At 37.3% G+C, this 14,039-nt stretch overlaps 1 protein-coding gene across 1 annotated transcript in view; it reads right to left on the reverse strand.

The window, feature by feature from the left end:
• LOC100770839 (vomeronasal type-2 receptor 116) overlaps positions 1–14,039 on the reverse strand; it is a 55,164-nt gene that overhangs the window by 16,210 nt on the left and 24,915 nt on the right. The window contains exon 2 of the mRNA XM_027413393.2: positions 1,378–1,544. Within this exon, the coding sequence (XP_027269194.1) occupies positions 1,378–1,544 (167 nt within the window). The remainder of the gene's footprint in view (positions 1–1,377; positions 1,545–14,039) is intronic.

The raw sequence follows: 14,039 nt of genomic DNA on the forward strand, positions 1-14,039 counted from the left end.
AACAGAAAATTATAAATATTCATAATGCACAAAAGTTGCTTTAAAAAGCCTGAAGTAATTATGCAACCCATATGATACCCAATTTCACCACAAAATAACCATGACATTTGGAGAGCTAGACAAAACATATAATATCCCCAACCAAAACAAATGTTTCAAATTTTGCATAAAAGTGTACCTAGTTATGTAAATACATTGAAATGAATGCATACCTATTTGTAAAATATCACTTAGATTTAAAAGATGTTTTAAATTACAACTAAATAATAATAACTTTATCCAAAATATTTAGAAAATATCCATTGCAGGATAAAGAATTAAGTAGTGATAGGGCCAGAACTGAAATAACATAGTTATGTACTATTATATTACTTTTTGAAGTTGGAAAAATCTCAAGAACAATTTGCATAACCTCTCTATAAATTTTTCTTTACAATAACAGACCATAGGTATTGTTTGCTTATTATCATTTTAATTATTACATGAAAGATATCCAAATAAGAGATTGAGCAAAAAAATTCTGTAATGGATCACATCACTGGCTTCACATTTAATTACCATTTTTGTGCAGATCAGAATTAACATACCTATACACATCTGATGAAACTGTGAGGAAAATAAACTGAAGACCAAAAAGGGCTAAATAAATCCATTTCCTGCATGTAATCACATGAGCATAAAACTATTATTGGATTTCTGTGGACACACTGGTCCATTTAAGCTTAAGTTGTCAGGACATTCTTAGTACTTACCAAAGTTTCTACTTGACCATTTTTCATTCCCTACTCTCCCTCCCCTGGTGACTTAGCAATTTACACCCATTTCAGGAACAACACAATCATAACCAGAACCTAACTTTATCTTCACTTCTACTTGTCTATCAGCTGCCTCTCCACTAGGAACTGCATTTCATTTTTGCAGGCTTGTGTTCTACATTGTATGAGTACCATCTTCCTCCATTTCAGATATTAAAACATGAATACTACATCTATAGAAATGTCTACATGGAATAAAACATATCTTGCATCTTTCACGAGCATCCTACGAAGGCTTTTCTCTTCAGCAGAGTCCACTCAATTCTACCAATTTGTCTGCCACTCTCCTCTAATCCTACAGGTTTCAACTAACTAAGAAATGGCCCTCAGTGACTAACATCAACATCAGTGAGTCTTTCTGACTGCATCTGTTTCACACTCCTCATTTATGGTAGAGAGAAGAAAATGGGTGAACAGAGAAACACACCTGAAAAAATACACAGTTAACAGCAAGAGTGGAAAGCCTGGAAGGGAAATAAAAGTGACATTGATGTGCATCCAAATTACTTGAGGATAATGAAACTGAATTCTGAAAATGAATGAATTTTTTAAGAGCACTTACTGTCTGAAATATGGGTTTTTAACATGAAAATCAATGGTTCTGTTATAGATGTTGTAAATAGAAAGAGGCACAAATGCAGCAATCACCACATTTCCATCACTGTATCGATTCCATTTTGTTTCCCAAGAGCACTGAGAATCATCAAAGGTGCACACAAGAACATGAGTCTGCAGAAGCCAGAAGATAAAAATCCATGAGAACATTATAAAATTGGAGTGTCTGTCACAGCATAAGCATGGGGTCATGGATCTGAAAGTGGCCATCAGATGTACACACAGCATCTGTGATTGTGAGCATACGCTTTTGTAATATAGTTGGTGAGTGAAGTCATCACTCTAATCACATATCTTTTGGGCAGTTCTCTTCCTCCCCATGGAGAATTCTGGAACTGTCTTCCCTGACTACTCCCATATGACACACTGCATGAGAAATTTAGAAAAACAAGTCTCAAAATACAGTTGGAATTCTTTATCCTGGAGACTCATGATTATATCTACCAGTACAGTCACCAGACCCCAGGGAAAACTCTCTTGAGTATAATTGTGAAAAATGTTCTTAGATAATAGCTACATGCAAAGTGACTTTGGATGATGCAAATGTCTTCCAACACAGGAAACCAGAGCAAGTGCAAAGGAAAACAACCAGAAAATGTTAATCAGAAACGGTCCACTGAAAATCATAGGACACCTGCTCACTATAGCTGATTATTACCCATGTCATTCTAAATTGTCAGTGGCCTTATGGAGTCTTTCATCCCTTTCTGTGTGAATCACTCATTATCTGTAAGCCAATAGTCTATTAATGTTGCTCTACAATCAAAAATACTTCCTATCTCATTCCAGGGAAATGGATAGGCAGAATTCATCAAATCTAAATCAGTGACTTAATATCAATGCTTAGATTAGGTTTCCCATGTACATTCTCAAAACTGACCTACTGTGTCATCTTGTCTTCTTTTCAGTGGTGAAATAGTCATTCAATATAAAATCCTGATCTTCCTTACATCCTTAGAGACAGCTCCACACTCTCTTTATGCTTTCCTTTGAGCAAGAAGTACCAAGATAAACCCTTCAATTTGCAAAAAAAAAAAAAAAAAAAAAAAACAGACCTTTGTAGTCCACCCACCATGTTAATTCACAATATTATAAATGAAGTTAACCTGAAGAGGAGGAAGTGCTATGGCTGTAAATCTAAATTTTTAAGGATATCATATGAATATGTATGTCTAACAGCTCAGTCATACATTCACATAGTTACTGTGGTGTATTTTAAAGCCCTCCTCTATTAATTACATAATAAAAGTGACATAGGTGTGAAGAGCAGGTAGTTGCACTGCACTGAAACACATGTCCAATACATATCAGATATGTATAGAGTAAAGAGATTTTTTCTTTCTGAAAAGAAATACGATGCATTTACTGATCATTTCAATCACCCGGACTTCATTTATCTTGAGGAAAATTATAAGAGGCTGTACTCATGGATCATCCCAAAAGCTCTATTAACCTTCTAAGTCCTGATAACTTGAGAGTCCAGAATAGAAATGGATTGTTTCCTGAGGTGTTCAATGTGGATAAGGTCGTGATGGGTGGATATTTGGATTGCTTTAAAGATGGACTTTCAGGGTTTTGCCCACTTCTGCTTTCTTTTTATGGTGGTGGTTTTAATTTTTTAAAAACATTTTTTGTGCTAAATTTTTGCTCCTCTTCATATACAGCACATATTAGTACCATGTCTGAAGGAGAGAAAGAACACATTTTTCTCATTTTGCAGAATGTCTCTGTGTCCAGTCAAGTCAGTTTATCTTGCTGTGGAAAAGCTGTGTTATCTCAGGTAGTGAAATTTTCAATTCTTGATCCTATTTTTTGCTTTAGTACAGTTCTATGAAAAATTTGCCGAGAATACTACATCCAAAAGTATTTTTCTAAGCTTTTCTTGGTGTTAGGATCTTTACATTTTAATGACATTCTCAGAATGATTTGAATAGATTTTCAAGCAGGGTAAAGATATAAAATCTACTTTCATTCTTCTATGGGTGCATAACCAGGTTTTTTGTCATTTTTTCAAATTATGAACCTTATTTTACATATCAATCCCAGTTCCTTCTCCCTCCCATCCTCTCATATGCCCCTATAGATCCCCTCATCCCATCCCCCTTCTGATCCCCAAGGAGCATGAGGCTGTCCATGAGGGGATCATCAAAGTCTGCCACATCATTTGGGACAGGGCCTAGGCCCTACCCCACGTGTCTAGGCTGAGGGAGTATCATTCTATGGGAAATGGGAACCCAAAGTCCATTTGTATACTAGAGATGAATACTGTTCCACTACCAGAGGCCCCATAGAATGCCCAGGGCTTCAAACAGACACCCATGTTCAGCGGGCCTGGTTAAGACCTATTCTGGCTTCACAGATGTCAGTCTGAGGTGCATGAGCTCCCCCTTCTTCAGGTAAGCTGCTTCTGTGGCTTTCCTTAGCCTGGTCTTGACACCTTTGCTCATCATACCTCCCCCTCTCTACAGCTAGGTTCCAAGAGTTAGGCTAATTGCTTATCTGTGGGTTTCTGGCATGTCAAGATTTTAAAGAATGGGCTATAGTTATTTACATTGTTGGTTTATTAGACCTTTGTCTAAGATCAAAGAGCATTCAATTACTTTTAATTTACTGTGGAAAATAAACACTTTTGTAAAAATATTGGAATTTAATGTTTTGGAAAGCTATGTCATATTTTATTTTAACTGCCCACTTGGCACAATTTATATTCACCTGATATTCTAATTGTCTATTGACTTTTGAAGTAAAACACATACATAAAACACACAAACAAATTCACATACATCCACTTACATATAGTAAATAATAATAATTTTAAAAAGAGGTAATTGGTGAGATAGCAACCATGAAGGAACATGGGAAGGTTTACAGAAAAGAGAATAAAATAACATAAATATTATAATAAAAAATTAATTTTAGGCACAAAGAGGACAGAGAGGTGAGTGACCCTCTTCTCATTCCTACCACACATCTACCAGTTCCTAGGTCCTGGGCAAAACCCCAAGTCTTCACCCACACATCTCAGCCATAATAGCAGTCCAGCAGGAAAGACTTTTGCAGTTTGGCTACACCGAAAACCTCCCATGGAACACTATAACCTACAAATCCCACCCTACCACCAGTCACACCTGTCTCTGTTGGCCTCAATTGCTCTCTGGGACACAGAAATCCACTTCACAGAGAATCTAGTGGCACTACATCAGGAAGACATGAAAATCTCAATACAGAAGAAGCTGAAGAAAATGACCTCAAAAATAACTTGCTCAAGATAATAGAGGCCCTTAAAGAAGATATGAATAATTCCCTTAAAGAAATAGAGGAAAAAACATACAGAAATTGGATATAATAAATAAATCCCTTAAAGAAAGCCAAGAAAACAAGAAAAACAAACAAGTCTAAGACTTCAAAATATAAATGGGAACAATGAAGAAAACAAAAATGGAAGGAATTTTGGAGAAGGAAAATCTGGGGAAATGAACAGAAACTACAGATACAAGCATAACCAGCAGAATGCAAGAAGGGAAGAGAGAATCTCATGTTGAGGATACCATAGAAGAAATGCACTCACAGTCAAGGAAAACATTACAGCCAACAAAGTTATAATGCAAAATGTCCAGGAGATGAATACCAGCTCAAATGTGCTGAAATTATATTCAATAAAAATCATGGAACAAATCTTTCCCAACCTAAAGAAGGAAATGCCTATGAGATGCAAGAAGGTTACAGAATAGCAACTAGACTGGACCAAAAATTGTGCTCTGTGGCATGTGGGAATCAATATTCACTAGACCCAATACAGGTTTAAAAGATTTATTCAGGGAGATAACACATAAGATGCTGGCGGCTGCCACAAGTTCTGACTCCAAGGATCTTCCTAGGCTGTGTTCTGTGTCCAGGCCAGCAGCCAGCAAGAGAGAGCACCTTCCAGACCCAACCTAAAACCTCCCATCCTGTATGCACCTGTGACCACTCCCAAGTGGCAAAGGTGTGTAGTTATAAGTCTCACCTCAATTCCGCTTTTAGTCTAAAGAGAAGATTTAGACTTTACACAAAACTATGTACAAAGATAGCAAGTATGGTTTAGGAGAAGGAAAATAAGAACAAACACACCTAATACCTATTGCCAGTGATTCAACTAAAGAGAATGGCAATAACTACCTATCCAGTCATTACTATAAATTTCTCCTAATCTGGAAAGTTTAAGTCTTATAAACTAATATTTCTATCTAGGAAGAGAAAACAATAATTGTGCGTCTAATATTCAACCTCATCAAAGACCTGAGAAGGAAGATAACTATACTAGGGTAGGCAGGAAGTGCAGGTGAGCAAATTCCAAAAGTGCACCAAAGACAAAAACAGCAGGCTACCTGGACAGTCACTCAAAGCCTTACAGCAGCACAGGGGCAACCAGCTTTGGCTAAGGCCTAGAATATCAGACTGACCAACACAGAAACAGGAAGGTAGAAAGGCAGTCTTACCCTGACTTGGCAAGGTTCAGCAGTGTTCTAAAATATCTCCTGCAAGCCCAGTAAGACAGCATGTCCAAAGTCAGCAGTTGAGGTGGGGGCAGTTCTTTGCCCAAGAGGCCATTAGCTGAGGAGATAATGGACTCCAGAAGGAGTGACATCAGTACCCAACAATTTCTCAGGAAATAGCTTGATGTTGTCAGGAGCAATTGTGTCTCTTGTCAACAGAGTACTAATATTAAAACATTTAAATGACATATTCCACAGGTCTATGAAGTGTTTGAAGACCAAACTCTATGTCTGACTAATCTCAAAGATACAAGAATGTGGGTGAAAATATCGGTAATTCTTGGGAACCTAGTTGTACAAAGGCTTAATCTTACTAAATAATTTAGCAAAGACCAAGATTACAGCAATATAACTATATACCCATATGTATGTGAATCTCTAAAACAGAAATAGTTGAAGTGTCTAATCGGGGTTAGAACTATATAGTGCAACATGATAGAAATATACTAAATTGTGTCAATATACAAAATCTCTTACACATGTAAAAGCATGTATACATAGGAGATGATAAGGATATTTGCACACCAAACACCATAAATAGAAAGAAGACCTTACACAATATGACAAAATGCAATATACAAATTATCCAAGAAAGGGAAACAACTTGATGATACATAAGTTACATCATACGAGAACCTATAACAATGTAAGCTGTCTATAGCTAATTATTACTAAGGTAAATCACAAGAAGATATTTTAATCTACCTGTATCCCATCCAAACCATACCTTTCCCATCCATATCCTAAACTTACCTAAAAGAGATACCAAAATCTGCACACCCTTTATCCAAACCCAACCCTAAACAACCGAAAACCAAACCTAAACAAGTGTATATTATCCCTTAGTGTCAAAAGTAAGGAAAGAGGGTGTTGTATTCTTAGAATTACTTCCTGCTGAAATGGGATGATAATAACCTCATCAGATCCTGTAGGAAGAAAATTTTAGAGTAACAAAAGTCTCGAGCAGACTAACTGTAACAATTGTACCTAGTCTCTGGTGGCAGGTGCTTGACTGAAGTTCTTATGTGAAGCTCTGGCCAGAGTGTAATATAAGTTGTGTCATTTCAGTTAGCTACTCTGGAGTTGTCTAGAGCAATATAGTCTCAAACTGGTTTTAGGGTGGTAATTTTCATTTCAAAAGCATCAAGTTGAATCAAGTGGAATCAATGAAGTGGGGCCTCATTTTCTTTCTGGATAGTTCAAATATTGCTGTTAGGAAATTCTTTGTTCAATGTAGAGGACTTAAACATTAATATCAACACAGAAATGTCAATGTTTATAGGTATGCATACAGGAAAGGTAACAATAAATAAAGTAATAAATATGAGGGAAATTAGGCTTTCAGAGAAAGAACCAAGTTTAGACAAATGACAGTCCCTAGATTTTATTTTCTTCTGTCTTACATCAATTGTCTTCTTGATATGACACAGAAACTCTGAATTTTATTTTAACAACATCTTGGATTTAGAGGAGGAGACCCAAATCACACTCCAAAGCCAGCATTGGTTTAATTGAATTGGGACTAAAAGAATACTGGGAAGTAAAGAGAAATAGATTTTTGTAAAGATATAGTTTAACAGAACTAGACATCGGTATCATATATCAGAATCTTCTTTGTTTGATGGTTCTTCTTAGATTGCTCTCCTCTCTTCTTTAGGCATCTAGATGTTCAGTGTCTTTTTGCTTTTTGGAGATGGGTTTTCCTGTTAAGAAAAGAAGAAAACACTCTCCCTTCCTTTGTGAGGTCTCCATACAACTCATGGGACATATCTTGGTGGATGACCTGTCATTTCTCTTCATCAAGAAGTTTCTCCTGTTCAAACTGAATCCTGATCAAAGTTGATGGTATCCAAAGCTTTTCTTCTTCTGTGGAAACAAAGGCAAAAACCCTATCCCAATGTAGCACATATCTGGTTTCCAAACAGACTTCAATACATCCTTGAAGTACACTGGCTGATTTGGTTCAGAATTTTTTTCCTGTAGTCCATAGTCTTTCTGCAGCTCTTTTTCCTTTCTCATTAGCATTAAGAAAGTTTAATGTTAATAAAGCATTATGGAATCTGTGTTTGGGGATCTTCGTTCCCCCTGTCTGTTAATAGTGCATTTCTTTTAAAGGGTGATTAGATCTCTCAACCACTGCTAGTCCTGTAGGATGGTGCGGTATGCCAGTTATGTGCTTTATGTTACAGTATTTAAAAAACAGTTCCAATTATCTGGAGACATATGCTGGAGCATTGTCAGTTTTCATTTGTGCAGGTATACCCATAATGGCCATTAACTGTCATAGGTGTATGATTACAGAATCAGCATTTTCAGATTTAAGAGCAGTGGCCCATTGAAATTCTGAAAATGTGTCTATTATATGGTGCACATATTTTAATTTTCCAAATTCTGCAAAGTGAAACAAATTCATTTGTCAAATTTCATTTCTATGTATACCTTTGGGATTATAGTCTGCTGGTAATGGAATTTGGCTATAGAATGAACAAGTAGGAGAGTTTTTTTTAACTATTTCCTTGGCTTGTTACCAAGTGATGGAAAAAATCCTTTTTAAAACCTTTGCTATTCACATTGTGTTTTTTGAAATTCTGAGGCTTCTGGAAGACCCATATGGGATCTGATGTGATATATATATATATATATATATATATATTATATATATATATATATATTACATTTCCTATTCCTGATTGTTTCTTGTAATTTTATAAACAATGAAGTTAATTCTGTATCAACAAGAATAAATTCAGCAGTCTCAATATGTAAAACAACTCTCTCTGCATATTGACAGTCCATAACTATAATGAGAGACTCTGTAAAATCCATAAGTACCAGGAGAATGGCATAAAATTCTGCCTTTTGTTCAGAGTTATAAGGGCTTTGAACTACTTTACTTATTTTACCTGATTTATATCCTGTCTTACCTGATTTGTTTGCATCAGTGTAGAATGTAGGAACTCCAGAGATTTAGTGTTTCTCTTACGATCTGTGGAAGGATCCAAATCGTTTTCTTCATGAATTTGATTCTCTCAGTTTTGGAATAATTGTTGCTAATCATTCCCCAAAAAAGTTACTACAAGCTCTTTGCCAATATTCATTATCTTTCCATAAGGAGGAAATTTCATCATTAATTAAAGGTATTATAATTGCTGCTTGGTCCCTCCTGTCAATTGATGAACACTTAATTTGCCTTTTAATATCAAATCAGAGCTCTTTTCTATATATGCTTTTAGTTTTTATTTTGTTTATGCTGTTGAAAGTAGAAATACCATTCTAATATGATATCTTACCTCTGAATAAAAATCCCTGAAGGGTATTCTCTAGATGGTAAATAACCAGAATACAGTCTAGTTCTGGATCCACACGGTCCACATGTGCTTCTAGTATTTTCTTTTCTACCTAATCTCATTCTTTTTGAGCTTTAGCTGATAATATTCATGGACTATTTAGGTACTTGTCTCAATTTGGGGTCATTTTTAAATGTTGCAAATCATGTGCTTCTACTCCAATAATTATCTGTAGCTGAGAAATCTCCCCAGGTAATTCTTGAAGATCATTAAGGGTCTAGTAACAATCTCCCCCAATCTATACTTCTACTGGTCTAATTTTTTAGACCTATTTTATAACATAAATAATTGATAGAATCTCCTCTTTGTATTTTTTGTGGGCAGTCTGTAATCACCAACAAAGTAAACTTCCTTTACTGTCTCAAACATCTTTTACAACTTTCCCTCCTTAGAGTAAGCCAATAACATATCATCCATATGATGGTAAATTATGGATTATGGAAATTGTTTATGAATTATTTCCAAAGGATTTTCACAAAATACAGGCTCAGGGTGGGACGATTTAACATTCCCTGTGGCAAGATTTTCCATTGATATCTCTTAACCAGCTGAGAATTGTTACAAGTACGCACCGTGAAGGCAAATTTTTCCCTATCTTTTTCTTGTAAATGTATGGTGAAGAAGCAATCTTTTAAATCAATGAGTATAGTAGGTTGTCCTATAGGTATCAGAGAAGGCAAGGGCATCCCAGATTGTAGAGAGCCCATAGGCTGAATTATTTTATTGATGCTCTCAGATCTGTAAGCATTCTCCATTTACCAGATTTCTTTTTGGTAACAAATACAGGAGAATTCCGAGGGATAGTAGATTCTTCAATATGTCCAGCATTGAGCCATTCCTGAACCAGCTTTTCTAAAGCCTCTAGCTTCCCAGAGGTCACAGGCCATTGCCCTACCCAGACAGGCTCATCTGTTAGGCATTTTAAGGGTAGGGCTTTTGGTTCCTCTGTAACTTTGGCACTTGTATTCTGCTTATGTACAGACTGGATGGTTAGTATCTGTTTTCTGTAGTACCTTACAATATTTTTTCTACCACCAAGAGCTTGTTTGTGATTCATATCTGATACTGGAGGGATGTTAATCTGGGTATTGCATTGCTGCAATAAATCATGACCCCACAGTTTTATTGCTATGCCAGCAACATATGGTCTCAATCTTCCTCTTTGTCCATCTGGCCCTACACATTCAACCCATTGTGTGCTCTGTTTCACCTGAGATATGGTTTTAATCCCTAAGACTTCAACATTTACCTCTTGCAGAGGACATCTTGGAGGCCAAGATTTTTTGAGTTATAATGGTCACATTGGCACCTGTAAGAAATATCACCTCAATTACCTTGTTATTTTTGTACTCTTAATTTAGGCCATTGATCATTTATAAAAGTTTGCCAAAATATATGTTTTTTGCTTCCTCCAGTTACATTTGATTCATTCTCCATTGTGAATCTGTCATCTAGAGCAGTATGATTTTGTACATTAGGCACTGGATTTTTTTACTTTTCCTAAGGAGGATTGTCCTCCATAGTGACTGGGAATGACTGAACCACTTTTCACATGGGGGACACATGAGTCCCCCAAAGAAGTTTCCCAATTGAAAAGGGATTTTTTGCCTTCTCTGGTCAATCTACATTCATTGATCCAGATTCAGCCTTTGCCACATCTTCTTCATAATCCAGAAGGTTGAGTCCTTCTGTTTGAGTCATTCCTAGAAGGAACCTTATTTCTATGAATGCTTTGCCTACAATTTCTTCTTAGTTGTTCTATTCTACCACAGTTAAAACATCTGGCATTTTGATGTCTTTTTAAACCTTTGGAGATTGTTTCTCTTCCCCAAGTTTCTATGTCACCACAGTTAAGGCATCTGGCATCTTGGTGTCTTTTCAAACCTTTTGAGATGTCTTTGCCTACCATAGCTCCAGTGTCATAATCTTTATGTTCAATCCTGGCTGTATATGGGACCCATTCATCCAATGGTGCTGATCTGATCTTTAAGGGCCAAAGCACCATTTTGCATTATGGATTCACATTCTCATAAGCTAGGGATTCTATGAGTACTCGTGTAGAATCTGAATTTGTTACCTGTAACTCTACTCCTCTGGACAATCTTTATAAGAATTTGCTGTATTTTTCTCTTGATCCCTGTACTACTATGGTATAGGGTTCTGTCCTCTCTCCTGGTTCATGAACCTTCTCTCAAACATTCAAAGCTGCTGTACAGCATAGAGACAAGATGTGTTCATCATATGCAGCTTTAGTTTCTGAGTAAGCATAAAGACCCCTCACCAAGAATCATATCTTGGAGAGCTTCATAACCTTTCTTTAAGCCCTGAAGCTCAAGGGTTTTTGCTTTTTCCCTCCATAAATCCCTCCATTGTATATGAGATGGATTTTCAAGCACAGATGATATTAGTTGGCCCCAAATTTTAGGGGTCACTCTGTTAGTTCTTGCCCATGTGTCCAGCAATTGTCTGACATAGGAAGAGTACATGCCATAAGAGACCATGTCGTCCTTAATGTCCTTAAGGTCTCTTATCTGTATTGGCTCCCAATGATAAACAATGAAGACTTTCAAGTGATTTTTTCATTGCTAGTTTTTCAGTCATAGCCACAGGGAAAACGATAGGAGAGGGCATAACGATCTTAGGAAGGTCTTTTTGGTATCTGAAATTTGTAGGTAATTTTAAATCTCTTTTATGACCTGTTATTTGTATCTCTGATTCTGATGTATCAGATTGAAGGTCTTCTAAGGCTTGCAATTCATTTACCATTGTTTCTCTGAGTGTTTGAATATCCTAGGCCATACAAGTTTCTAAAGATTTCATAGAATCAGTCATTTTTGTTTTCCTCATTTATATATGATTCTAAACATTTTATACTGTCATCCTTAGATATTATCTAAATAGCATGTAAACTGCCTTCCAGAAACAGTGTTCTATCTGAAAGCTTGCCATTAGTCTCAGACATGGAACAAATTCTTTCCATTAGTATTTCAATCTTATGTTCCATTCTTTGTATTTTATTAGTGAAATCATAAGACACGAAACAGGTTTTTTGTTTAAGTATTTCAATATTATGTTCCACATTTTCTATTCTGTCTGTTGAATCAGTAGATATGGAACACATTTTTCCTGAAAGTAATTCAACCTTATGTTCTGCATTTCACAAGATGCTCTCCATCTGGATTGTTTCTGTAAATTCTAACCAAAACTTTTAGCAAATCCAACTCAAGTAAATTTTTTCAGAAACAGTGAAATACGAGCTTCGTGCAAATCGTGGGGAAACACAGGCCCCAGGGACTGCACAAATAAATCAGCAGTGTTAGAGCACACATGTATGCAGCAACAGGTGGAGCATGGCTACTTGGACGCTGTCTCCAGGCAGCCAGGCAGCTTGGTGGGAACAAGAGACCCTTGGTGCCAGGCCCCAGGGGGAGGAAACGGTTGGGGTAGATCTCGAATGATCAGATCAAAGTTCAAACTGCCTGGCTGGCATGTGCTCCTTAGGGTGAGTTCCATGGCCAGTGGGGGAGCTGCGTTACGGGTGGCATCTGGAGGATGGGAACTGGGCTGCTTGGGGCTGGTAGGAAAGCAGCCTCCACTGCATCTGAGCCAAGAGGTCTAAGCTAGCAATCGAGAATTCTCAAGGCTGCAGCTCCCAGCATCTGCTGGAACCCTCTGCCGAAATCCTCTGTGAGCCTGGAAAAAGGGAAGCAAGAGTGGATAATCATTCCCAGGGCAGAGGCAGGTTCAGTGCAACAGCTGGGGGATGAGAACAGTGGAAGGTAACCCTCACACTAGTTACTGCTAAATTACACCAGCTCCAGGGAAATACCTATGCGCCACACATAAGCGGCTTAAACAGAGTGTGTGGCCATGGAGTTCAGTGGATTTGACAATAGGGGCAAAATACCCGACTCCTGGTAACAGATGTCATGCGTTGGAATCAATATTTGCTAGACACAGTATTGGTTGAAAAGGTTTATTCACAGAGATAACACTAACATAAGAGGCAGGCAGCTGCTGCAGGTTCCATCTCCAAATATCCTTCTAGGCTGTGTTCTGTGTCCAGGCCAGCAGCCAGAGAGAGAGAGAGAGTGCCTTCCAGAGCCAACCTAAAACCTCCCCTTCTGTATGCACCTGTGACCACTCCCAAATGGACGTGGTGAGTGCCACAGGTACATAGTTAGATCTCTTGCTGCAGTCATCCACCACATAATAATCAAAACAAAAATTATACAGAATAAAGAAAGAATATTAAAAACTGCAAAGGAAAAAGGTCAAGTAACCTATAAAGGCAGGCCCATGAGAATAACCCCCATATTCTCAATGCAGACTCTCAAAGCCATAAGGTCCTGGACAGACATTATGCAGACTCTAAGAGATCATGATATCAACCCAGACCACGATATCTAGCAAAACATTCAATTACCAAAGATGGAGGAAACAAGATATTCCATGAAAAAACCAGATTTAAACAATACCTGTCCACAAATCCAGCCCTACAGAAAGCACTAGAAGGAAAATTCCAACACAAGGAGGTTAGACTTACCCAGGAGTAAGGCAATAAATGATCCCATACAAGCAAATCTTAAAGGAAGGAAACACACACACACACACACACACACACACACACACACACACACACACACAAACTATCACCACCAAAAAAAAATGAACAGGAATCAACAACCACAGTCATTGTTATCTCTTAATGTCAATGGACTTAACTC

The sequence above is a fragment of the Cricetulus griseus genome, chromosome 4, assembly GCF_003668045.3.
Source record: "Cricetulus griseus strain 17A/GY chromosome 4, alternate assembly CriGri-PICRH-1.0, whole genome shotgun sequence".
NCBI lineage: Eukaryota > Metazoa > Chordata > Mammalia > Rodentia > Cricetidae > Cricetulus > Cricetulus griseus.